We start from the raw sequence: 26,006 nt of genomic DNA on the forward strand, positions 1-26,006 counted from the left end.
TTTCTTGGCATTAACGACAAGATTTAACTCATCTATCAATTCCACCACACGAACAGTTTGTAAATGGGTATATCTTTGCAGAAACTCACTGTTCTTAACCCTCTCATTTCTTTTATTTAGATTTTGGTTTGAATGGCCTCAGTATGAGAAAGTTTAAGTAGTTCTAAAAGGTGCAATTCACTAGAAGTGGGGAGAGAAACCCAAATGCCCTGGAAGAGTTTGTGTATCAGCTCTCAAAATTTCAAGTGAATGAATTTTGTCTGTCCTGACCTTTTTCTGTCTGCATCCTTTGCTGGCAGAAGGAAATTTTAAAGGACACTATTGCAGAAATGCCTGCTAGGTTGGCTTTATGGGTGCAGATGTGGACCTGTTACCTGTTTTTCTTGTTTTATGGCTAACGTAAAGAAGGATTTAAAATGGTAAATCCTCTGTTCCAGGTTGTTACGCTTTGGCAGGTTTTTTTTCTAGCAGGCAGAGGGTTATTTTTATTCATGCCCTGCTCCACACACGCCAAAATGAGTGAAAGATACAAATAGAGAGAAAATTAGCCTGAGCACCTCACTCTCTCTTACACTGAGGCGTCTGTGCACCACTGTGGGAGTGTAACCTTACAGCGAATGTCAGAACGAGCCGACTTTAATGTGTAATTGTTGTCCACGTTAAGGCCCCTTTACACTGCCAGAGTTCAGCAAAGTTGTCTTGGGTCTTCTGTACACACAAAAGTGATACCACTTTAATTATATATAGGTTAGTGGTTCTCAAACTTATTTGATCGGGGCCCCCCCTCTTTGTTTTTATGTCCCCCCCCATCCCCCAAGTACATATACCACCACCCAATTCTGATGGCAGAGCGGAGAGCAGCGGCTGTTGGCTGGGCGCCCAGCTCTGAAGGCAGCGCAGCGCCAGCAGCAGCAGCACAAAAGTAAGGGTGGCAATGTGAAAAGCGACATTCGTCAATATCGCTTTTCACAGCAGACTTAGTGGCCATTGCCACCCTTACGTCTGCACTGCCACTGCCACCCTGGGGCTGACAGTTGGAGCCCTGTCACCTCCAGCTGAGGGATTGGGGGAAGCAGGGGGAGCCCGAGAATCAATGAGGATCAAGCCTTGTTCTGTGTTTATACAGCACCTAGCACAGCGGGGTCCTGGTCTGTTACTAGGGACGCTAGGTGCTATGGTAATACAAATAATAACTAATAATAACTGATGTATTGCTCAGACTTTTTTTTTCTGGGGGAGGGGGATAAAAAAGGTCTTGATTATTTTTCAGTGTGTTTGATTGAAAAGTCCAAGGCCAATGCATAGAGTAGGGAAGAGTTATCAGAGCTACTCTCTGTCCCTCACAGTTCTGTAACAATCACCTTAATGCTGCAAAAGCCGTCCTTACTCATCTTCTGGCTGCAACACAGTGCTGCCTCCGGTGGTCCTGGTGCACATTTGCATGTGTTTTAGACAGCTTGTTTCAGCTCTTATTTAGTTCACTGTGGTTGCTGATACTTCGTTTTAGGGAAAATGCAAGAGGGTATTAAAATAGTTCATAAAACAATTTTAAGTGCATTTAAAAATCATCTTCGATCTCACAAAGCCTTCATCCAAAGAGCGTCATTGCTAGCATATTGATGTCTTTTGCGAAGAGATGCGCTGCTATAGACTTTCTCACTGAGATTCAGCAAAGCACTTAAGCATCTGCTTAAACTCTGTGAAGTTTAAGTATTTTGCAGAACCAAAGCCTGTCCCTTACTCCAGGGAGCCGTCCATTCACATGAAGGTCATTGACTTCAATAGAACTATGGGGATTACTCACTTGAGTAAACATTTGCATGATCAGTTTCTTGAATTTTGGTTATAGAATTTTTGGTGGTGACAAATTAGATTCAGATCTGGACAGAAAACCCAGAGCCAGCCCCTCAAGCTTCCAGAAACTCCATCCAAATTATGCTGGTGCCCATAACCATAATAGACTGAACTGAAATTCCAAAAGCTAAATCCTCCATACTTTCAGCAAACTTGGATAAAGACCCAACATTCATAGACCAGGCCCGTCTCTGCCATGATCAGAAAACTCGAGTGCTGTTCTGAAAGCTCTTTATTTATCGGGTTAGAAGTGAGGGTTTTAAATAGTGCCATGTAAACCTTGGGTAGGACGGGTAGCCAAAAATTTAGATGCATCTGAATTAATCAAAATCTCCTAAATCTGTAAAATCAAGCATGAAAACACACCTTCTCACAAATTTTGTCAGGATAATGTTGATAATAATAATCCGCTATTTTAAACATGGAAACAAAGCTAGGTAACCATGTGACTTTTTTTTTTTTTATAGCTGCAAAACATGTCCCTGCCTTCCTGTTGCTTTTCATTCTCGCTCATTACACCTCTGAAATAAGGCTTGATCCTGCAATTATATCTGCACAGAAGGACCTCCCCTCCCTTCCACATATATGTATCCGATTGCAGAATCAGGGCCGTAGATCGTAAAAGTGCTCGGAGCCGGGGCTGTACCTTCTGTTTGTTCTGAGAGGCCCACTTTTTGGTACTAGTTGATAAATAATAAAGATTTCTTGTACTTCCTACTTCCAGACATTCCCCCAGATCCTTCCTTTCTCAAATCTCAAAAACCTGGCTTTTGGCTCTTTCTTCTGTCTGGGAGTTTTACCCAAGTATGGCCTGACTAAAAAATGAATAAGAACTTACAAATTTGGCTTATTGCTTTGGCATTTAAAGAACAAGGTAGTCCAGAGAGGTAGAGGACAGGGGAGTAGTGTTAGGCCAACGCAAAGCATTAGTGTCTACACTAGAAAGAGTTTGCCAGTACAGCTATACAGGTATAAGACTTCTTTTGTCGGTACAGTGCGCTGCAGTTCCCTGAATGACGTGAACTATGCCGACAACAGGACTCCTGCTAGTATAACTGAGTCTACACTGGGGCTTTTGCTAGCACAGGTGTGATTTTTTTCACACTCCTAACTGACAGAGTTTTGCTAGCATAGCTATTACATGTCTACCAGCCCTCAGTGATTTGCCCACAATCTCACAAGATGTCTGTGAGCCACAGAAGAGAACCCAGATTTCCTTAGTCCCCATCCAGAGCTTTATCTATAACCCATCCATCTTTGCGCCCCTGAAACGGGGTGCAGCATTATTTCAGATGCCATTCCTATCTGGCGGGGTCTGTTCTAAGTTAGAGACTTAACGGTTTTCCAGGAACACATGGCAGTTCTTCGTACAAACATCCAGGATGACGGGAGCTGATGCTCGTCAACTCATTTCAGCCTTCCAAGTCTTGTAAAAACATCTCATCAGTGCAGTTGCCTGTCACTGTACACAAGGGCTGGATTTTGAACCAGGGTCCCTGAGGTGAAATTCAGTCTGCTTTTTATCTGAAGCCCCTTGGGAGTTTGTGATTTTTATTATGAAAGTTACAATTTACTCACATTGATGTTCCTTACTTGTTCTCCAAGATCTGCTCATGCGGTTTTCAGAACTAACCAGCACCAAAATGCTTTCTACAGGTTACCAGCATCTTCTTTCGCTCTTCGGAAATGCAGTTTGCAGTGTTGCCTGCTCAAACCCAGGAGGTTTGTTTAAGCAGCCTGGTTGAGGTCGATGTTCAGTTTTACCGTGTCGTTCATTTATTTGGAAAGTTAAACCAGACAGCCGACAACTCTTAGGTTGCCCCTGCCTCTTTTAGTTTGATTTGGCTTAAAGCTAAGTGGTGTTCCAGTTTGGAGAATTCAAATGTTCAACAAGGTAGCGAGTTCCTAATGACACAATTTACCCTTTATGAACACAGTTTATGAAAGAGCCCACTGTTCGTCGCAAGTTTTAACTCTTGTGTGTGTTTAACCAAAAAAAAAAAAAAAAAAAGAAACCCAGGTCCCAAAACAGCCTAATCTAAACACAGGCACGAGCCATGATCTTTCCTTAGATAAACTGCTCTCTGATTGCGGCATAGTTTTCCTTGGCCTCGCACTGGGCATCATATTTATGGGCATGCAAAAAAATCATTCCGAAGGAGATATGGTTCCAGTTTTAACACAGGACTTTTTTTTTTTTAAGTGAAGCAATATGGGTCTTTTTTGGGAGGAGGTGATGGCCATAAATTTTTAGTGTGGTGAATGGTAGATTAAATGCCAGATTCCATTGCTGTTAACAGGCAGATCTGGCAGGTCAAAATAATTCCTACCACCCCTTCCCCAAAGTGGCAGACTAAGGGCTTGTCTGCACCAAGGGCAAGCCAAGGTGTGAATCAACTGAAAGCTCCATAGGGCGCTTTGACGCACTCTCACGTCGAAAAGCAATACGTCAAAGTGCACTACAGTGCGTTTAGTGCAAGGTAGCAGGGTCCACACGGCAAGTTGGTGCGCAGCAAACTAATGTGCTCTAGATTTGCACCTTGGCTTGCAGTGCACTAACTCGCCATGTGAACAAGCTCATACCCTTAAAAAAGGCATCCTTATGGAATAGGTTAGTCTCGGACCCTGAAACAAGTGTTGCAGTAATCTGAAAATTAGGGACAAGTAATTTTGTGTTTTGTAAATAACTGACTTTAAAAAAACAAACCCAAAAACTGGGATTTTGGGTGCCCAGCGTCAGACCTGAATTTCAGAAAGTGCTGAGCACCTACCCTCTGAAAATTGGGTCCCTTCGAGATGCCTCTGGTTGAGCATCCACAGTTACTAGTCACTTTTGAAAATCTTGGCCCAGAGGCCTAAAGTTAGGTTCCTAAGTCCCTACAGAGGCACCTAAATAAAGGACTGTTTTGAATGCCAGGAGTTCCAAGTGAAGTCCGTGGTTCTAAAAGGAAAGGTCTTTTACATTTCCATGTCTGCAATGTCTGTATAATTCTATGGGGATTCTTCAAGAGAGGCACATCTTTCATTGAACTTAAACAATGCAGAAGCCATCAGGGACCTATTGATAAAAGAGCTGACCTCTCATTGAACATCATCTCTTCTTCCTGATACGGAAGAAGATGGGTCTGAAGCAAGCCCAGTTCCAGTCTTTTCCAAAGTCTGAGTGTATGCAGATCTGGGGTTTTAGTTTGGGCCTCTCTCCCTTTGGAGCCAAATATCAGATACTAAGGTGCGTCTCCAGACTAGCTTTGATCACATGGAATCTGTACGGATGAGAATGAAGTGACTTCCACTGAGAGACTCAGCTAACAAATTTGCAAAGTTTAAACACAATAACAAATTAACTGCAATCTTAATGGATTAGTCTGGGCCCATTTGGGTCCAGTTCTTATCTCACAGGCCTCTGTTGATGTGCATCTGTTAAAATCATTTCTTACATAACCTTACCCAAGTGCAGCACAGCACTTGGCCGATTTTATTAGATGCTACAGTACAGTCAACAGTGTGTCCTCTGCCTCTTTGCATGTGTGTCTTTCAGAATTAGCGTCTGATCCAGTGGGGGTTCTGGGCACCCTTTGCTCTTGCTGAAGTCAAAGGGAGTCAGTTGAACTCAGCACCTCACAGTATGTGGCCCTTAACTTTCCCTTCCCTCTCCCTTCCAACTGTGTTTACATTTGGAGTTTTCATAGTGTAAGGAACTTTACAACCTTTCCACTACTGGGGAAAAGAGAGAACTGGAAACCTTGTGATGAGGGTATAAAGGTTAAAAATAAATCAGGAACTCCGTTTAACAAACTGAGAACAAAGTGAGGCAGGCAGCTGCCAAGTTCCCCCCACATGAGTCCCATTCCCCTCTCAGGGGCAGCGGGCAGCTGAAGAATATGTTTCTTAGCACTGTATTCCCTTTTACTACACTCTGGCCTCTGGCCATATCAAAGTTGTACATAGAGACTTGCAACATGGTTTGCTCTGAAATCATTGGCCCTGTGTACTGGCTGTTCTGTCCTGGGTTATGTGTTTTCTGCTAATTGAATGCGAGGTTGTTTTGTCATTTTTTTCACATCTGGCAAACATTTTTTCCACCCTCTTCCTCCCCTGCCCATCTCGTTCCTTGCAGGGGTGAGCTTTACTTGTCTATAGAAGTCAGATACCATTTTTTGTCTTTTTTAGTGTTTATATTTGAACAGATTTTTAAATGGCACCTCTAGCTGCAGTGACCCTCCGATAGTGAAACCCCTGTATCCTTTGGGAGCAGAATATTGTTACAGGGAAATGTCGTTTTGCTGCTACGTAGCTTTTGAGAGGAAGCAGAAACATTTATTTTCAAAGCAGGAGACAGCAATGCTGTGGCAGCGTTTGGTCGCGGTGACTTTATTTCTGTTATGCCAAAGGATCATTGTAAACGTCTTCCATGGCACACGGTAAACACTGACTAGGTGTTATGTCAGAGGCTCTCTACTGATTTGCTACGTCCTGATGCTGAGTGCGGCTGCCAAACCGAGGAACAGTCAGATTTAGAAAAAGTTGTTTGTACTTTAAAAAACGGAACCAGTTTCTGACTGGGTGATTTTTTTTTCCTTTTTAATTTTATAAATGATTTGCCCCCAATTTAGCAAAGTATTTAAACTAGCAACTAAGTACCGTTGACTTCAAGTGCTTTGCTGAATGGTAACCGCTATCAATTAAGTATTGCTTTTTACCTGCAAAGCATTTTTACAAAGGTGTTAATCCTCACCTCACCCCCTATGAGGTAGCTTCTGTAATATCGATCCCATTTGACAGATCCTCAGCTGGTGTAAATGAAAGCAGAGCATTTAAGTGATTTGCCCAAGTGCACAGCGGCACTGCATGTAAGAACTGGAATTATGACTTCTCAATTGAGGGGGGAGGGATAGCTCAGTGGTTTGAGCATTGGCCTGCTAAACTTAGAGTTGTGAGTTCAATCTTTGAGGGGGCCACTTAGGGATCTGGGGCAAAATCAGTACTTGGTCCTGCTAGTGAAGGCAGGGGGCTGGACTCAATAACCTTTCAGGTTCCCCTCCAGTTCTAGGAGACAGGTATATCTCCATATAAAAAAATTGCTGGCTCTAGTGTGCTCAGACCACACGGCCTCTGGATGGAATGCTGGCTAACTTACAGGCATCACTTCTTTGTGCCCTGTATGGACAATTGAAACTAGCTTGTGATCCTTTACTGTTGAACAGGTTACGCAGTCTGTTTCACTTGATCGGACCCTGAGGCTTTATGGTGGTGCCTTGATGTCCGTCCATCGTCTATTATTATTTACCTAAGGGAAGCATTGAGGGGGATGGTCCATTTGAAAGATGCTGAAATAAAATAGCCGCTTATATCCACCGTTTGGTGCTAGATAAGGGGGCGCCGGCTGGGAGCCAACAAATCCATCTGCTCCCTCTTGTACCAAAGTGATCCCCCTGTCTTGTAGCAGAAAAGAATAAGCGAGCCCAAGTGTAACATATATTAAAGCGAAATGTAAAATAGCAAAGGCCATATGAACGGAGCAAAGGTATTTTCTAGCTGTCTAGTCTAACGTTTGGTATCATTTTTCTCTAGGATTACGGGGGCTTTCACCTCATAAATTTGTGCCTGCTTTAGGTCGTTAATCTTTCTTTACATGTTGCCTTGCAATTTTAGAGCTTTGCCACCATCTGGGATCACATTTTAAATGGAGTTTCCACTCAGTACGTTCCTTTTCATGAAATTATATATATAAAAATATAATAAATATATCATGGCTGGTTGGGTTTAAACGTTTTCAGTGCTTTTGCAAGGGCTTACTCTGGGTGGAAAAGCTTGTCTTCTTTAATAGGGAATCATAACAGCAACCAGTTAAAGGACCATATTTGCAATATGCTCATAATTGGCAATTTAAAATATTGGTGTATAATTCCACCTTGGAGTTTGCTGAGGAATCTGAGCTTTGTTGTTAAGACATCACAGTCCGTTCAGTATGTGATTGTCACTGCTGCAGAGAGAGAAGGGGCAACATAGATAGAAAATCCCAATGCAAGAGGATTTGCAGGGAAGCACCAACATGTATTAACTTGATGATGAATGATCAGTTCTATCTGGTGGCACAACAGATGTGCCTGGATTTGAGGCCAGGTTTGAGAGAGGAACCAGGCTGTGAGTTGTCGCATGAAAACCCATGGAAGGGGAGATGACGAGAGGATGGGGAAATGCAGAAGGATGGGGAAATCCAGGAGAAAGGGAAAGAGACTTAACTCATACAGGGCCCTCCATTCGCCAATTCATGGAGGCAATAGAAACGACAGAAAAGGGCAAGTGAAAGCGGGCTGCGGAATGCTATTAGCTGCCAAATGGTAAATAATAAATAAATTAATGGAGATATCCTATCTCCTAGAACTGGAAGGGACCTTGAAAGGTCATTGAGTCCAGCCCCCTGCCTTCACTAGCAGGACCAAGTACTGATTTTGCCCCAGATCCCTAAGTGGCTCCCTCAAAGATTGAACTCACAACCCTGGGTTTAGCAGGCCAATGCTCAAACCACTGAGCTATCCCTCCCCCCCATGGTGGATTGGGACCGAGTATTTTGTCTGAGTACCATTCAGCTGTCAACAAGGGATAGGTATTTGGGAACCCTGGAGTTGTGGGACAGTGTCAATAGATTATGGAAATCCAGAGGGAAGGCATTCCCCAGAAGCGTCGTAGCAAAGGCTGCCTTCCTACCCCAGACCCTCCTCAGCCAGAAGCCAAGTTCTATCAGGGCTGTGTGCTAATATTGGCTGACTCTTCCATGGCTGGACAGTTGCTGCCAGAGATAGAGCACTGCGTGAGTTAATGTTACCTTTAGGCTCATTCATTCTCCCATGGATGTCTGCACAGATGTCCCGGGGGCCACCCAGGGGTAATGCCGTGGTGCTTGGCTACTGCTGAGCTCCACCTCCATCTGGCTTTGCCACCAGGATTCCTGAGTGTCAGTCATCTGTGAAGCTTCTTTAAGGGAGCTTCCATGAGAAGGGGGGATGGCGAAAGGGAGGTACCATGGAAGTGGCACTACTTCTCTCAGCATCACCCAGATCCGGAGGCCCTGGATTCAGTACACCTGGGCCAGGAAGGTTCTTATTCCCACTCTGGTGGAGGATCAAGTCCTAAACATCATTCATCATCTTGAGTCCCCATATCCTGGGTCGGGCACACACCTTGTTACTCTGATGTGCAATGGCAGTGCATTCAACGTGAAAAGCTTCCCCTTATTTGATGAATGCTTCCCCCGGTATCCAGGGAGAGCCGTGGTTCCCAATTCTGCTTTCCGACACCCTGGTGCAAGTCCACTGGTCAAATTTCCACTGGTGTAACTGAAATCAGAGTCTGAACCATTCTCTCTGACCAAATGTGGCATTTTGCTGATGCCATTAATAACAGGCATTTCCCCTGCAATAAGATCCTGTAACTTCCCTAAGTCCTTAGGCCATCAGAGTCAAGATGTCTGTTGCAAGCTCTGCTGATTATTGTAAAGCAATTCTGAACAAATAAATAGCCCGAATGGCTCAGCAGTTTCTGGTGTAATTTTAGCTCTGTGCTCCTCCAAGAATGTACACGATGAATAGGTGAATCTGTAATACATCTACAATTAACTCTATGTACAGCAAGCAGCCCTAGGGCTTGCCATGTAGGAATAATGTCAATAAACAGGTATGCTGTGGACCATGGAAATGTGGTCTTTATTAGTTGGCAGGAAAGTTTTGACCATGAGCTAGGGTGCTGTCTGGAAAAGCAAACAGTTCAGTTATAGATCTTCTTTCTTCCCCCATCCAATTTGCTGGAATCCAAAGTCTACCACTTAAATGTACCCCTGGTAAAATATAAACCAATGGACATTTACCATCGTGTAAATCAGGGCTGACTCATCGTGAGCAGAGTTTGGCTGGGTAAGTAAATGTCACATACAGGAAGGGTTCACCTATGTTAGTGACTTTGCAAGTGCAGCTCTGTGAACTTGAACGCGAATCCCCAGGGATATTTTATAACACAGATGCATAAAATTTCATGGGAGAATTTCTCCCAAGGCCCTTTCCCCTCCAACGTCTGTAGCCATCATTCCACAAGAAACCCAATGCCCAGACATGAAGCATTTCTCTGATTTTTCATGCTTCTAACTTTTTGTTTCCAAGGCTTCACTAGGCATGGCGGAGGGACCTGTTTCTGCTTTGAAAACCCTCCACATGCGGAAAGCTGGAGAAAGGGGTTAAAAATGAACAAGCAGATTTTTTTTTTATATATATAAAGTAAAAATATATACTCGACATCTGAAGTTTATTTAGGTCCTTTGGGACAGTGGCGCGGCACTACGTCTGTAGTAAATTGCCAACATTTTATGGTTGTGCTGGCACTGAGTCAAACACACATCTCCTTGGCTTGTGTTGCTGTGTTAAAGCAGGCAGATTCCAGTATGTTTTTCTGTTAGCTGAATATTACTGTTGACTGGACAAGGGAAGCCTTGCCCAGCCAGAACTTGTAGCTAACTTTTATTATTATTTTTATTAATAGATCTACCAGGACTTAATTATTTAGATGTTTCATTACTAAAGAGTCACCTCCCTCTGAACCATCCTGACATTAGATCTCTGCAATTTGACAGACGCAACATTTTTATTTTATTTTGGTTATGATTTTATTTTTATTGGGCTGATGTTAATAATTGGAAGTTTTCAGAGGAGCTATTTATTTATTTAAGTTCGCTGTTTATCTATCTATCTGTGAGAGAGAGATGGCTGGAATTTTCAAAAGACTCTAAAAGACAGGCACCCCAATTCCTACTGAATTTCTTCAGAAAATCCCAGTCCACATGTTTATCTTCACACAAAACCACCAAGTTGTGCATCAGCTAATGTTGCTGCACATGTAACATACCTGACACAAAACCTCAAAAGCCAGCAAATGAAAAGGTAAGCTACCTAACCTCTGCTCCTCCATGCAGAGACATACGCCTCCTCATGTGCACACCTACTCTACATCACAAAGAGCATACCATGACCTGAACTCTGCCCCAGTAAGGATACCAGCCTTCTACACTCCCACCAATCCCTCCATGACTTCTCCCTTCCAACCCATTGTCCCTTCTGTGCAGATCTGAGAACCCTCTGCTCCTCATACGTGGGGACTTGGAGCTCTAAGTTGCAATTGCACAAGGGGAAGGCTGCTATGGAATTGGGTGATCGACAGAGAAGACCTATTGGATCACCTAATCCAGCCCAAATCAGGATCATGCCCTGTAGTAGAGTCTCCATTGTTTTGTCCAATGTGATGGAAAACTGTAGCGCTTCCATTTGGAGATAAATTCAAGTCACAAAGTTCAGGTCCAAAGTTCAGGGAAGCTTAGATCCTGGGCTTTGTCTGGGGCTCATTTCTGCTTTCCCTAAGATATTCTGTGGTCTAGTTAGGTCTTTCTCCTAAGGACATTTTCCTCTGATTCTCAGCGTGAGTTTCACCATTCCCTAGTTTCATACCATTGCTCCTCTTCATGTCCCTTTAAACAATTCCTCTACCTATGTGATGTTTATACCGTTCAGGTGTGTGTACACAATTATTGTTGTATCCATTAGTCCAACAATTGGCCAAGCTAATCCTATTTCTTTTCATCTTTACTTTTCAATAAGTCCCTCCAGACCTTTATTCACTTTTGTTGCTCTTCTCTGATTTCCTTTCAATCAGTCAAAATTTTCTGCTGGCATTAACTCACCCAGGTCTGAAAGATGTGTGTCTGTGTTATTTCAACATAAAAACAAGTTGTTACATCTAAAATTCATAATAAATGCTTAGCATATACATTGCTTTTTATATTTTCAAAGTCCTGCCCAAGACATTGTAGAAGGAATCTTCACATCTGTTAGCGCTGAGAAGATAAAACAGAACTCTTTCTCCCACCGTTTCCCTACTATGCCCCTTCTAGTTCTTATTCTATGTTAAGATAATTTGAATTCTTCCTGATGACATGAGTGATCTTGGCCTTTGCTGGTTTCTTCTTTCATGCAGGAACTGATGGATTTATATAAAGTGTTCTGGCTCTGGAACTGATAAGGAGCAGCAGTAGCAGCTGTGGGTTGATTTTGGAAGGAAACCTGCGATAATATAAACTGTAGTTGCGAGTGCGCAAAGTCTGAAACAAAAGTACCGTAGGCCTGATCCAAAGACCACTGAACTCAGTGGGGGTGTTTTCCATTGACTTCAGCAGGCTTTGGCCCCAAGAGATGTGTGGACTCTTCAAAAGTGTCTGGCTCATTTTTAAAAATGACATGGGCACAAGGGACCCTAAGGCTTATTAAACTTTGCTCCTGTGTCCAAGTCACTTTTTTTGAAAATGGGACTTAGGCTTCTAAGTCACTTAGTCACTTTACAAATTTTACTTTGTCTGCTCTCGGGCTATTCACTTTAAACCCAAATTGTTAACCTTCTCAGTGAGGATCATCATAACAGAAACATCCTAGCAAATAAGCATATCGGATGCACCTGAGACATACCTGCAATGTGATCCTTCGAAACAATGTTGTTTAGACAACAGGTTTAAGCAATGCATGTAGTGAAACATTCTTTTGATTATTTGGAAAGCGAGATGTCTGTTACTGTCTTTTAAAAATTAGGGTAAAACGCTGGGTTTTCTAGCCCTCTTATTGCCGTCAGTTTATAACAAGGTCATGAATGTTTTTGAATGACCCTTAGTGGGTTTTATAGCAGCATCTACTATTAGAATGCCCACTTCATCAGACGCATTCACCCACGAAAGCTTATGCTCCAATACTTCTGTTAGTCTTAAAGGTGCCACAGGACCCTCTGTTGCTTTTTACAGATTCAGACTCACATGGCTACCCCTCTGATACTATTAGAATGTAAGGCGACCAGCCAAGAAAGCAACACAGAGATAAAGATTCTGCAGAAATTTTGCAGATTTATTTGGGGTGGGTGGAGAGAATTACCTGAAGAATATGGAAAAATTCCCTTGACATGTTTCTGGTTTCCACATCATTACTAATCCTTGAGGCTGTCCTCTCCCTTATGCTCTTTGACTTTGCACATAAATGCACCACAGTTGCTAACATGGGAGACTCACTCCTCTCCGTGAAAGAATAATATACATAGCCCAGGTTTAGCAGTGGACTATTGAAGGACAATGTGGGACTTGTTTTCATACACACAATCCTGTAGTATATGCAGAAGAGGGTTGAGATTTCCCTAGTCTGAGAAGGAATATCGAAGAGTGGGATGGGATTAAAAAACGTGATCGGAGTTTATGTAATACTGTATCAATAAGGAAAGGGGGGGGGGAGGCCATATGTGTTTACAGTCCCAGAGAAGAGCGTTTACTCTGGTGTATCAATAGCCTTGTGTTGGGTTTTAGTGGCATAGAGTTTAGTAAATTAGGAGTTTTTAGGTACTTAGCACTTTAATGGTTCTCACTAAGAACATAATTAAACTCTAGACCCCTTAGGGAGAAAAAACAGTTTATTGTGCATATTTTTAGAAGTTGTTACCAACCCTGGTAGATACAAGCCAGAAAACGTGCATTAACTGGAACTTAGAATTTATTTATCACAGCGAGCAGCCCCCTCCAAATATCACTTGAGAATCACTCGTCACAAATCTGTCCCATGAATTATGGAATGAATTCTCCCCAGTCTTATTTCAAAACACACGTGTGGTGTTTTTTCTTACTGGTGGAGGTGCAAGGCAGGGCTGTAGGTTTATTATTGTGTGTGGTGGGTTGACACATGCAACCATGCTGTTGCAAACAGTTTTATATTTAAAAAGTAAAACCATTTTATGGGATCATCCAACACTGCAGCTTATTCTAAGACCGCTTTGCCAAGGTTTCCTCTCCATTTCAGTTATGAGTTTGTCTTGCAGCTGGTTAATTCAGTTCATACAGGGCTGCTGCAGATACTGAAGTGGATCACAATCACTATCTCTTGCTCAATTCTCTCAGTAGAACTGTTTCTTGGAAGCTTTCTAGGATGCATGAGGTTATGAATCAGCAAAGAAGTGGAGCTGAAGGTTTAATAACACCCCCAGACCAAACCCCCTTAAAAAAGATGATGGAATGTTTCCCTCTTCCCATGGTTTTGACACTGATGCCTCTTCATCACAAAGCAGAGATGTTTACATAGGAAACAATTGTGCTCGGAAAGCACTCAGCATGCCAGAATTACGCAGTTTTGCAGGTTTTCCTCTTAAATGCCAGCATATGCTCCATGTACCTTCCCCCAACCTCGACTATACCAGTGGGTATTCCACAGGTGGAATGGTTGGCGGGAGGTGAAGGAGGCGGAGGGGGAAGCCACCCCAAGCTCCAGTTGGCAGCTGTTGACTTGAACACTCAAGGAAAACAGAGAGAAATTTCCCGGCGACGCAGGTGCCTGTGTGTCGGGTTGCTCTGACTCTGACTTGCTCTGGAACGCGACTTTTGCCTCAACACCCTTTCCTGGGTAAACACTCGTTTCTCACTGGAAAAGCTGCATAGCACTACACCCTTTTCCACAACCATATGGAATGCATTCCGAAGGAACACACACACACAATGTGCTCCTCTGGGCTTTTCTCTTCTTTTGCTCCCTCTCTTCTCCTCACCTATCTTTTAACTAATCTCTCTCTCTCTCTCTCTTACACACACACACACACACACACACACACACACACACACACTTTCCTATTACTTACCATGTTTTAGTTACACAAGATTTATGGTTTTGAGAGGTGGCTACAGTGTTGGAGAGGAAGGTTACATTATTGATAATGTCTTGATAGGCTCCATATGCCTAAAACCGTTTCCCATCAAAAACACTTCTTTCCCTCCATCAACAAATCCTCCAAGGAGCCATGTATTCTTTGTGGTGCTGCTGCTGGTGCATTAGAATGTAGGTCCCTTGGGTCGGGGACTTATTTGACTCATCTCGCCTATTGCACAGCCTCTCATCTACCAACATCTGTGTATAGATATTGAAAACAGGAAGGAAAAAGTACTGGGCTAACATGAGCTGCATTACTGACCCCATGACAAATTGCTAAGCTGCATCTGTTCCCTTTTTCTCTTGTTTCTACTTTGGGATGAGGATTATTGGTAACGAAAATGGCCGCTCACCACTTAGTGTGATCAGAAGTTGGGATAAATATCAGAAAATCCATCCATGGAGTCTGGGCTGTCCCCAAACAGATGTACAAATGTCTCTTTAAGTCGGTGGCTCTCAACCTTTCTGGACTACTGTACCCTGTTCAGGAGTCTGATTTTTCTTGCGTACCCCCAAGTTAAAAACGACTTGCTTACAAAACCATACATAAAAATACAGAAGTGTCCCAGCACTCTATTAATGAACAATTGCTGACTTTCTCATTATTACCATCTCATTATAAAATAAATCAACGGGACTATAATTATTGTACTTGCATTTCAGTGTATAGCCAATAGAGCAGTATAAACAAATCGTTGTCTATATGAAACTTTAATTTGTACTGACTTCGCTAGTGCTTTTTATGCAGCCTGTTGTAAAACTCAGCAAATCTCTAGATGAGTTGATGTACCCCCTGGAAGATCTCTGGGTACCCCCAAGGGTACGCGTAGCCCTGGTTGAGAACCACTGCTGTAGGCTGTGACTGTACATTACAAAGTTTTGGGTCTACATTAGACTGGGTCTACATTACAAAGTTTTGCAAGCTTAGCTATATCAGCTGGGAGTGTGAAAAACTCAGGCACAACTGTACCAACAGCAGAGTGCTTTCGTTGGCATAGCTAACGCCGTTCAGAGAGCTAACGTGGCGGTGCTGGCAGAACTATACCAGCAAACGCTCCGTAATGTAGACAAGCTCTCGGATGGGCGTGGCTTTGCATGGGACACTTCTCCCAGGTGCTTTTCCTTCCCCTCCAGAAGGGGGCGCTTCAGAGACTAGGCTACTTCTCTGCGCAGAAGCGGCTGCACAGAACCTCTGTGGTCTGGCAATCCCTTGAGAACAAGTTTCTCAACGCCTGAGTTTGATGCGCCCCACGCTGGCTGCCTTTCTCAAGGATCTAGGTATTTACACTTCTGGTCCTTGCAGAAAGTGAGGCAGTACAGCGAGAGAAGAGATCTATGCACTCTATACCCCCCCCCTTGGGGGGGACGGATAGCTCAGTGGTTTGAGCATTGGCCGGCTAAACCCAAGGTTGTGAGTTCAATCCTTGAGGGGGCCATTTAGGGAACTGGGGTAAAAATCTGTCTGGGGATTGGTCCTGCTTTGAGCAGGGGATTGGACTAGATGACCTCCTGAGGTCCCTTCCAATCTTGATATTCTAGGATTCTATGATCTTCACAGCACACCAACCGCAAGATAAAATGGCAAGACCCATTTATCAGAGAGGAAGAGGGATGAGGGTGTGTGCCACCTTTACCTACCTTTGTCGCTTTTAATTTCAGATTATTATTTGCAGGCCTTCAACCCACTTGTCCATTTCCCGGTTTTGCTGGATAAAATTACACCCTGAAAAATTAACACTTTATCCAGTTTGGTTTTGGTTTAACGTCTCCTCTCTCTCTCTCTCTCTCTCTCTCTCTCTCTCTCTCAAGTCTGTCCTTTCTAAAGGGAAATGTATTGCCTAGCAGTTTTGGAGGCAAGGTGGAAAAAAAAACCCTTGATGAATCTCTCTGAAGTACTGGGGATTGCTTGTGAAGAACCAAACATCCAGATTAATTTAAAACAGCTCCCAAGTGGGGGGGAGCGGGTCGAAGGGCCCCCAATGGCATTTCAAACCGATCATCTTGCTGAACCAGGATGTATGAACACCATGACCCTCTGCCCCCTTGCTGTACTGGACTTGGCAGCGTTCCTTGACCCCTCCGATTGCTCCATCCTGTCCCGGTGTCAAAGGAAGGAAGGATGCGGTCTCCTGTCCTGGGGGGTTACAACAGCCTCAAACCCAGATAAAGCAACAGCTTTATTAATTCCAGCTTTGCTAATAGGGAATTACAATGGTTGTGGGATTTGGCAGTGGGCGCAGACTCCATTGCCATGTGCAGTACAATATTTTCCCTGGATTGTTTGTATTTTTGATTTTGCTACAAATAATTTAAAGATGTGTTGTGTCTCCTTCAATTAAAACAGAGATTTTCAGCTATTGTGTTTGCTGTCAGGATTTTAAAACAATGGTAATAAATTTGAGCTTTTGTTAGACATGTTAAGGTGAATTGTTAACTCTGTTGCATTTTTATCGGAGGTGGTTATTAACAGACATGAGTTCGTTTTAGCCTGGGTGGTAGGATAAGCAGGTTTATTGCACTGGGTAGAAAACTCCCCGGTGTCAAAGAAAAAAATCAGGTTGATATATGAATAATTTGGTGCAAACACTAGCAACTTAAACTGACACCCCGCATTTGGAAGCATTTAGTTAGATTGTAAACACTATTGAAATAGAGCCCGCCTCTTTGAATCAGAAGACCTGAGTTCCTTTCCCTTCCTGGTTCTGTGACTTCCTGGGTTGCATGACCTTTCCCTTTGTTCTTCTAGCTGTTTCACCTCTTTTATGATACTTACCACTTGTTTTGATTTTTTTTCCTCCCCAGTTTTTGGTTTTACAACAAGAAAACGCAAAATTTGGACTGAAAGGGAAATGGTCTTCAAAAAATTTCATTTGGGGGGGTGGGGGCAAGGAGGTCGTTTTGCAATAGAAAGTTTCAACAAAGTATGTTTAACCGGTTCTTAGTAATGGTAATAGATGTGGAGGGGACTTGTTGCCACATGACACCTCTTCTTTACTCTTTCAGACCCAGCCAGTACCCAACCCACTAGCCTATTACATGCACCGATCACCATGGTGGTTTCACCAGTTTGAGACGTTATGCAATCACTTCATCGAGCTGGTGGTGCCGTTTTTTATCTTCATGGGACGTCGCATGTGCATCATTCACGGCATTTTACAGATTCTCTTCCAGGTGAGGCTTTCCTATTTTTGCCTTATTAGTGTCATGGCTGAGTGAGTGGTGGCTGGGGGCATTTGAAAGACTCTGGAAGCCTCCCCCTATTTTTATATATGTTGCAGCATGACTGTACAAGATCTAGGGAAATATACGAACAAAAATGGCAGGGGAATTGGATGATTCAGGTTAGGTTACTAGTTTGAATCGAGCCCAGGTTGATGGTTATTCAGAATCATTGGTTGACAGTTCTTTGGTGAGCTGCTGGCAGAGTGTCTGATGTCAGTGCATTCACTACAGCCAATGTTGTCCTCTCTGCCCGTAAAATTGCTAATTGGTACAAGTGTGATGTAGATAAATCTGTAGGGCAGGGATCGGCAACCTTTGGCACGTTGTCCGTAAGGGAAATCTGCTGGCGGGCCGGTACGGTTTGTTTACCTGCAGCGTCCGCAGGTTCGGCCAATCACAGCTCCCACTGGCTGCGGTTCACCGTTCCAGGCCAATGGGGGCCGAGAGAAGCGGCGCGGGCTGAGGGAGCTGCGATTGGCCGAACACTGCAGTCGCGGCAGGTAAACAAACCATCCTGGCCCACCAGCGGATTTCCCTGACAGGCCGCATGCCAAAGGTTGCCGATCCCTGCCCTACAGATTTATCTACATCACACTTGTACCAATTAGCAATCTTATGGGCAGAGAGGACAAGATTGGCAAAGGAATTAAAATGAAATGCTGACTAGGCCATGACTCCAATTGATGGAGGTGGTAGAGTTGAATGAAATTGCGCTATTTATCAAAAATAATTTTTTTTATGAAAACATTTAATTTTTTTTTCAAAATTTTCTATTCTTTGAAGAATATTGACAAATGTTAATGGAAAAATTTAGCCTGTTCGTCATCATTCAAAATGTTTGTTTCATTTTTTTGTAATGTCAAGTTTGAGCACTTTATTTTGAAAATAAAAATGTTTAATGTAATAAGACAATCCATGAAAAATTCAAAAAACTGAAAATCATAGACTGTTCCTTTACTCATTCACATCTGAATCTTTTCCCTCAAATGCTTTTTAATTAAACACCAGCCATTCTGATTCTCGGGTGTAACTTTCAGTTTTTGTTAAATACTCTCTGTTCAACGTCTCTTCAGCATTGGGAAGCTCATATACCGTAGCTGATGGTGCTTTTGCAAATACATGTGATATATAAACTGGAGAACCACTTATAAACTGTCTGGGTAAACCACAAAAATGCTGATTGGATTTTAAAAGACTGACATGAAAGCAAGGGAATTTTGAGTTCATGATGAAATATCCCTGCCTTCCCAATCACATTCCGTCACATCTAGGTACCACAGCACATGTGGCCTGTTTGCTCTCTTTACGCACCTTGTGGTGCTAGGATTATTACATGTGATGCTTTACGAAGTCTCTCTTCTATGCTACAATCACCTGCAAATGGGAGCCAAGACCGGGATGTAGTATAGTGGTTTAGAAATGGATTTGTTTACCATTTGATTGGCTCTATACTGGAACAATCCAAGATCCCCCTTTAAAAAATAAATTCTATCCACATCGGAGTCTTTGACTGTAAGAACTTAATGCCCAGGTACATTTCACTCTGCACTGTTTACCCAGCAGTGCCCCCATACAGAACTAGTCAATATTCCTGTTGAAGCGTGATTGTTATAAAGATGACAATGCTGATAACTCTAGGAGGATGAAAAGATTGTTAGCTGTCTCTCATGCCTTTTATCCAGGTGGTGTTTATTATTTGAGTGATATCCTGTCACATGTATTGTGCAAATATAGAGCAACTCTAGGCAACTGTTCGGAATTCCCTCTCTTGTTTTTAACCTTAGTATGTTACGGTAGCCTCAGCCAGATTTATGTGGTTAAATACGATATTCTGTGGCTGCTGCAGTATATTCTTCAGTATGCTAGAAAGAATAATTTCAGAATCAATCTACATAGCTATGGCATTTCTAGGGTGCCTATTACTTCAGTACCTGAGCAATATAATGCTTGCTGAGAAATCAGTATCATGTGCTTTGGTGCATAGGTGCCATTCTACTCAGCTCTTCGTAATTTACAGTCCAAGGAAAAAATGTAATAGATCTATGGACCTTATTGCTTGAAAAGATGAAATTTTCAGATAAGTACGGTCCATTTTCCTATTGTGGTTAAACACTAAAGGTTTACTAAGTAGCTCTTAATACAGAGTATTGATAGAAAACCAGCTCTTCTTAAGTAATGGATGGTGCTAGAAATCTCTCATGTCAGTTCTCCTAAGTATTGATATTCAATCATTAGTGCTAGAGTGGCTTGTTAAAATTCAACCACTGGGCAGTTGATAGGAGCTGGAGTAGCAGCTTCATGTTGCAGGGGCGTGTGATCATTTTGTTCAGTTGGGATGCATGCATTTGTTCAGTTGTAACAGCTGGGCTGCCCCCAGCTTTGGACTGGAACCATATGCAGAGTGGTGAGCCTTGTGCTTGGATTTGCTGCAAAACCACAAGTTCATTCAATTACGGGCCCACATTCGAACCTGAACTGAGTTTTGCATTTATAACAAAACCCTAAACCAAGTCAATTTTGTCTGGTTTTGAAGTTTTGCTGCCAAGATTTCAATGTTTTGCACTTCTTTGAGGAAAAAAACATTTTGTCATTCAAATCCCTCCTCCCAGCCATCCCCCAGGAACCAAAAAAGATGCACAAATATCTCTGCATTATCCCTTTGCTGCCTCTGGCTTACTGTATATTTGGCGTCCTCTTACATGTAAAACTAATGATGAGCATCATAGCAAAGAAAACGAATGCTGCCCACTCTACAGCCAGAGCCAAACCTGGAGACAACCATTCTAAATTCAGCTTTCCTGACCGAGCCAGAAAATGGGCTAGCAACTTCTCAGATGACCCCTTAATGGGCAATGCAACCATTTGTATGCTACAAAATTGAAAAGGGGGAGCCACTGGGATCTGAAAAAGAAAGGTACGTACAATAAAGGCTGGTAATGACATAATGTAAGTGGGGCCATCTACCTGCCGCTTAGCTGGCACTTTATTGATAGTTTGCAATTACTGACCTATTTCTATCACAAGGGGCGTCTGCAAGGGAAAAAGGGTCTCAGTGTAATAAGCAGCCCTGGAGCCTTTATAGCATTTCAACAAAAACCTGTTTATTTAATATTTACTGCCCCTTTCCTTCATTCAGAATGACTTTTATTGACAATACTTCTGCTCTGCAAAGGAAGCCATAAAGTTTAATGTTGATATACCACTTAATTCTGTTTTTCAAGATTTGAATTGACATTACATGCAAGTTTTATTGGACATTTTATAATTGTTATTGGAGTCATGGTGGCTAGGCTAAGTAAGTGTATTTTTCCAGATTCCAACTGGCCTGGAGAATATTGCTTTGTCGGGAGTCCCCCTCCCAAAACTGAGTGAATTATTCTTCAGACTATTTCACGCTGTAATGAAAAGGTTTAGGGAAGAGGCTTCCATCGTTGCCAATCCTGCTAGGGAGATGGTAAGGAGTGTGTGATCCCAACAGAACTGAGGACTACACTCACGGAGTGTGACTCGATGACAGAATTACAGTCCGGTTATGCTCTATCGTGCATTTATCATTTGCAATACATAGGATACCCGTGGGCGACTTACTGGGCAAAAGCAATTCTGCAGATCAGTCTGAACATGAATGAAACATACGCAGTGACTCTTGTAAATATAGAGATGTAATATGCTCACTTTCCTCCTCTGTTGTTCAAATATTTGTTGTGATATATACACTGCATTTAAAGAGAAACTGACAGGGTTGGCTGGTCCCAGATTTTACCCTCCTCTCACCCCTCCCACTAAAAAATGTTTTTTTTTTTCTTTCAAAATATCCACCCCACCATAATTGAGAGGTTTCTTCCCTTCTGAAACCAGGGGCTGTATCAGGCTTGAAACCCAGAGGCTGGGCTGGGGGACCAGACAGCAAACTTAGGTCCTGTCCCTGATTGTTTCTTGCAAATGCACTGCATGCATAGATACAGCACCAACCCTTCCTCGTCGTGGCATTGTTCGGGTGAGCAAGGCAGGGAAGTTGAAATTGATGGGAATTGTATGTGCTAGACACCAGCCTGCCCTGCAGGCTCAGAGAACTTGAACCAGGTAGGAAGAGTGAAGACCTGTGCTACACACCTACCATCTTCATGAAACCCCATTGGTCTGATCCAACCAACCAGAGAGCTAAGATTTTAAGAATGCTTCAGCCTTGTAACTGCAGATGATGTTGTTGTTGCCTTTTTTTTTTTCCGTTGGGTGTGTATTTTTATTGTCTTGGGTGTGTTTTCTGGAGTAAAGGGAGTAAATTTTGGGCCCATCCACCTTGACAAGTGTCCCTTTAACTAAAGCTGCCTCTTATTTCACTCTCTGGCTGGATTCCTAGTTAATGATATAATCCCCGGGAGCCTGAGGGCATCCCAGTGCCAGAGGGCAAGGGTTCACTGGTATCAGGTAGTGAGTTTCAGCTGGCTGACCAGTTCAGTGTACCCCAATTCACTTATGACATAATCTGTACCTAGTAGGTGTCGTGTGAGTTATCATTAGAAAGCCAATAACACACGGATCATTACCGTTCCTGTGTGGTGTATGTATGGTAAATGCCCAAAGGACTGCAAATGTGAAAGAAATATGGGACTAAAATGTGTTTGAACCAGACAAGTCTAGAGACTGGGTAAACAGGCTTTTTCCAGACAGAGGAAAGGCCAACACCTCGATCCAGGTGAAATGGCAATCACAGACAGATGGCCATTCATTGGCATATCAGTGGCTACGGGGACAGATCTGTTTGCATTGTAGAAAGCCCCAGAGGGGAAGAAACCAGCATGGAACCTCCTCCATCAGACTCCATGGCCTCTTTCCTGACAGCAGGGACATTGGTCTTTGAGAAAGATACATTTCAAAAGTTCAGCGAACCATGAAAGAGACAGGCAAAGAACCCCAAGTGATCTCTCACCTAAGCCGACAAAGGAACCAAACCCTTTGGATTTGTGGGAGATTTTGACAAAGGGAGCGGTCAGCCATCTTCATGCAAGGAAGTGTGGTAAGAATCTTAGGGTAGGTCTTCACTACCCGCAAGATCGGCGGGTAGCAATCGATCTATCAGGGATCGATTTATCGCGTCTCGTCTAGATGCTATAAATCGATCCCCGAACGCGCTCCCTGTTGACTCCGGAACTCCACCAGCGCGAGAGGCGGAAGCAGAGTCGACAGGGGAGCTGCGGCCATCGATCCCGCGCTGTGAGGATGGGAGGTAAGTCAGTCTACGTCGACTTCAGCTACGCTATTCTCATAGCTGAAGTTGCATATCTTAGATCGATCCCCCTCCCTCTCAGTGTAGACCAGCCCTTACCTTAAACCAAGACATAGTTTTGTAAAGTCTTGGTCACTAGAAAGTGTTTTTCAATTTTAGTTGCTTGTAATCATTTCTATCTTTATCCCTTATACCTGAGCTCCCTTAAAACCTCTCTTTTTGATTAAACAAACTTCTTTTATTTTTAGTCTAAATCAACCCCGTACTGTGTTTGCCTTGACGTGATGATTGTCTCCAGTTAAAACAACAAGCTTTCTTCTCTTTAAAGAGGCAATGGACATTATTACTCCTCTGATTGTTCCAGGACATTTCAGGGCAGATGGTTTGGGGAAAACTTTGGACTTTGGGGGGGTGTTGGGGTCACTTGGCTAGGAGTAACCAAAGAGGGTGGAGACCAGTGTGTGGTTGAGGTGTAACAAGCAAACTGCTGGAGTCAGAGTTGCTCAAAACGCAGACACCTAGTGTATGTTTGGATGCTGGCTGGGAGCGTCCAGAAGGGAGCTACATTAGCTGAATGTTTTAAGGCACCAGGGTTAGAGGATAAGCAGTGACACAACCTCTCACTGGCGTGAATTGCACCTCAGAACACGACACTCCCCAATAAGTCAGACAACCTTATTTGTCAGAAACTTCTTAGTGTAAACAGACCTCGGTTTAAAAAGCAAGTGACGAGTGAGAGATGAATGCTAGCTGGTTCCCATTAGAAAAATCATTACTTGTCATTATTAAACACTAAGTTGCCAAGAAAAAGGCTTTGAGGTTTACAGCTGTGGGTGTAGTTCTTGCAAGCAGCTGCACACAGAGATATTCGCAGTTAGATAATAGTGCCCAGAGCCCATTTGCCCAGGACCAAAGATGAGTCAAGAGAAAATGTCACCCAAGATTTAAGAGCAGCGAGGCCAACCCCCGTCAGCAATTTATCCTCATGGCAGGCTCAGAAGCAGCTCTCGGGCCATTAACGCAGCTGCGCGCAGTGCCTGCCAAGGGGCCAGGTGCCTCTGCTGGAAGACTCTCTTCCACAGCTTGGCATGCATGTCCCGCTACAGCTGGTTATGTCTCGTGTGTGTCCGTGTCCATAAGTGCCGATGATTCCCTGATGCCAGGAAAGAGATTGAAAAGGGCCATTCTGATCCTTGATTGATTGCAATTTAAACCCTAAAACTCCAGGACGATACACTTTAACTCTCAAAGAGATCGTTGTGGCATCAAAGCTTTGGGGCCGTGTGATTCCGACTCTGGGAGAGCCTGTGTCAGACTTCCCAAAGCTCAGTATCTACAGCTGAGCGGCATGGATGGAGTGTTCATATAGAGCCGTATGATTTTATATGCAGCGTTTGTGACCATCGTCGCTTGACAGCGCTGTCGCGACAGGCGTTTGCGCTGCAGTGGGATCCAGAGCAGCGTCCCAAGAGCCCTCATCTCTGGCCGTGTTCCCATGACCCACACGTCATGTGTTCATTTCCACAGATGTAATAACACAGCCAAGTTCTAACGTAACTAATATTTTATATATTGGAGATTCAGGTGGGAAATCGGTATGAATGTGACCCGGGCACACGATGGGCAGATACCGTGCAAGCTGCTCACTTCTTTCCCCAGCACGGCCCTGCCGGTGCAGCTCAGCTCTGACCTGCAGAGGCCCCTGCCACTGCAGTCCTGGTCCTCACACGCCTGCATCGGTGCTCCTCAATCCGCAGCTGCAGCATCCTCCGCTGTTGCCGTGCTGGGCCCGCATTCTTCCTGCCAATGAGCCTCCAGCCTTATCCAGACTGCTCCAGTCCTGGGGGCTGGCTTAAGCAGACTAGCAAACTGCACCCCCATTCTCTGCTGGGCAGAAAGGGAGATTAAGATCAGGCTAGGAGGCCTGCTTTTTGTTTCAGCTTCGGTCGGGATTTGACGTCAGAACTTTTAGCTTTTTCAGACCCAAGAGTAGTGTACTAACCCGGCACATGTATGCAGGGCGCCTTATTTTGACCATCTTAGCTGGCATGCAGATATTATCAGGTGATAATGCTGGGTGTCCGCTCCACCATGTGGGCTGCTTTGTATTCAAGATGAAATCTCAAAAGGGGAGTCAATGGATTCCAAGGTAAAAACCTTGTTTCTTGCTTTTACGGTACAGAGAAATCCAAATCTAAACCAGAAATAAAACGACATCGACGGTTAACTTTTCAACATCGTTACGGATTTATTGTACGCAGGTGCCAGACTTGACGTGCTGAGGCACACTGCTGCAGATCGGCTCTGCCAAGAATAAAAATAAAGCGGAGGCCAATAATTCAGCCCCGTCTCTGCTCAGTCCTGTACTGTTGCCCTGTAAAAATAGCCTGGTGCAAAATGTCCGGATTGAGCCCCTGAGTACGCAGAAGAAGCCTGAGTTAGTTTAGTCTGTGCTCACAAATGAGCGTTGAGTCTTTTGAACTCTTCAGGGGCCTGCTAAAGATGCAAAGCTTTTTGCGAACACTTATTTTTGCTCTTTCTGGATCCGCATGAACATTCTGAGACTGCTGTTCGGAGTCTGTACCATATTCACTGGGATACTTCACATGGGACAAGAGAAAGTCCAGTGGATAGGGCACTAGACGGGCCATCAGGAGACCTTACTTCTATTCCCATCTCTGCTACTGACCTATTGTGTAAACTTCGGCTAGTAGCTTTTCCTCGCTGTGCCTCTGTTTCCTCTCCTAGCCTTTATCTTCTCTGTTTAGACTGCAAAAAGTTTGCAGATGACACAAAAATTGGGGGAGTGTTAAACAATGAAGAGGACAGGTCACTGATACAGAGCGACCTGGATCGCTCGGTAAACTGGGCACAAGCAAACAATATGAATGTAAATGGGTACATCTAGGAACAAAGGGAGGACTGTATACTGGGAAACGGTGACT

At 43.6% G+C, this 26,006-nt stretch overlaps 1 protein-coding gene across 2 annotated transcripts in view; it reads left to right on the forward strand.

The window, feature by feature from the left end:
* Nucleotides 1-26,006, forward strand: part of LMF1 (lipase maturation factor 1) — a 340,789-nt gene that overhangs the window by 230,016 nt on the left and 84,767 nt on the right. For both annotated transcript variants that reach the window (XM_054042585.1, XM_054042587.1), the window contains one exon: nt 17,616-17,783. In XM_054042585.1, the coding sequence (XP_053898560.1) occupies nt 17,616-17,783 (168 nt within the window). The remainder of the gene's footprint in view (nt 1-17,615; nt 17,784-26,006) is intronic.

Source organism: Malaclemys terrapin, chromosome 10, assembly GCF_027887155.1.
Source record: "Malaclemys terrapin pileata isolate rMalTer1 chromosome 10, rMalTer1.hap1, whole genome shotgun sequence".
Taxonomy (NCBI): domain Eukaryota; kingdom Metazoa; phylum Chordata; order Testudines; family Emydidae; genus Malaclemys; species Malaclemys terrapin.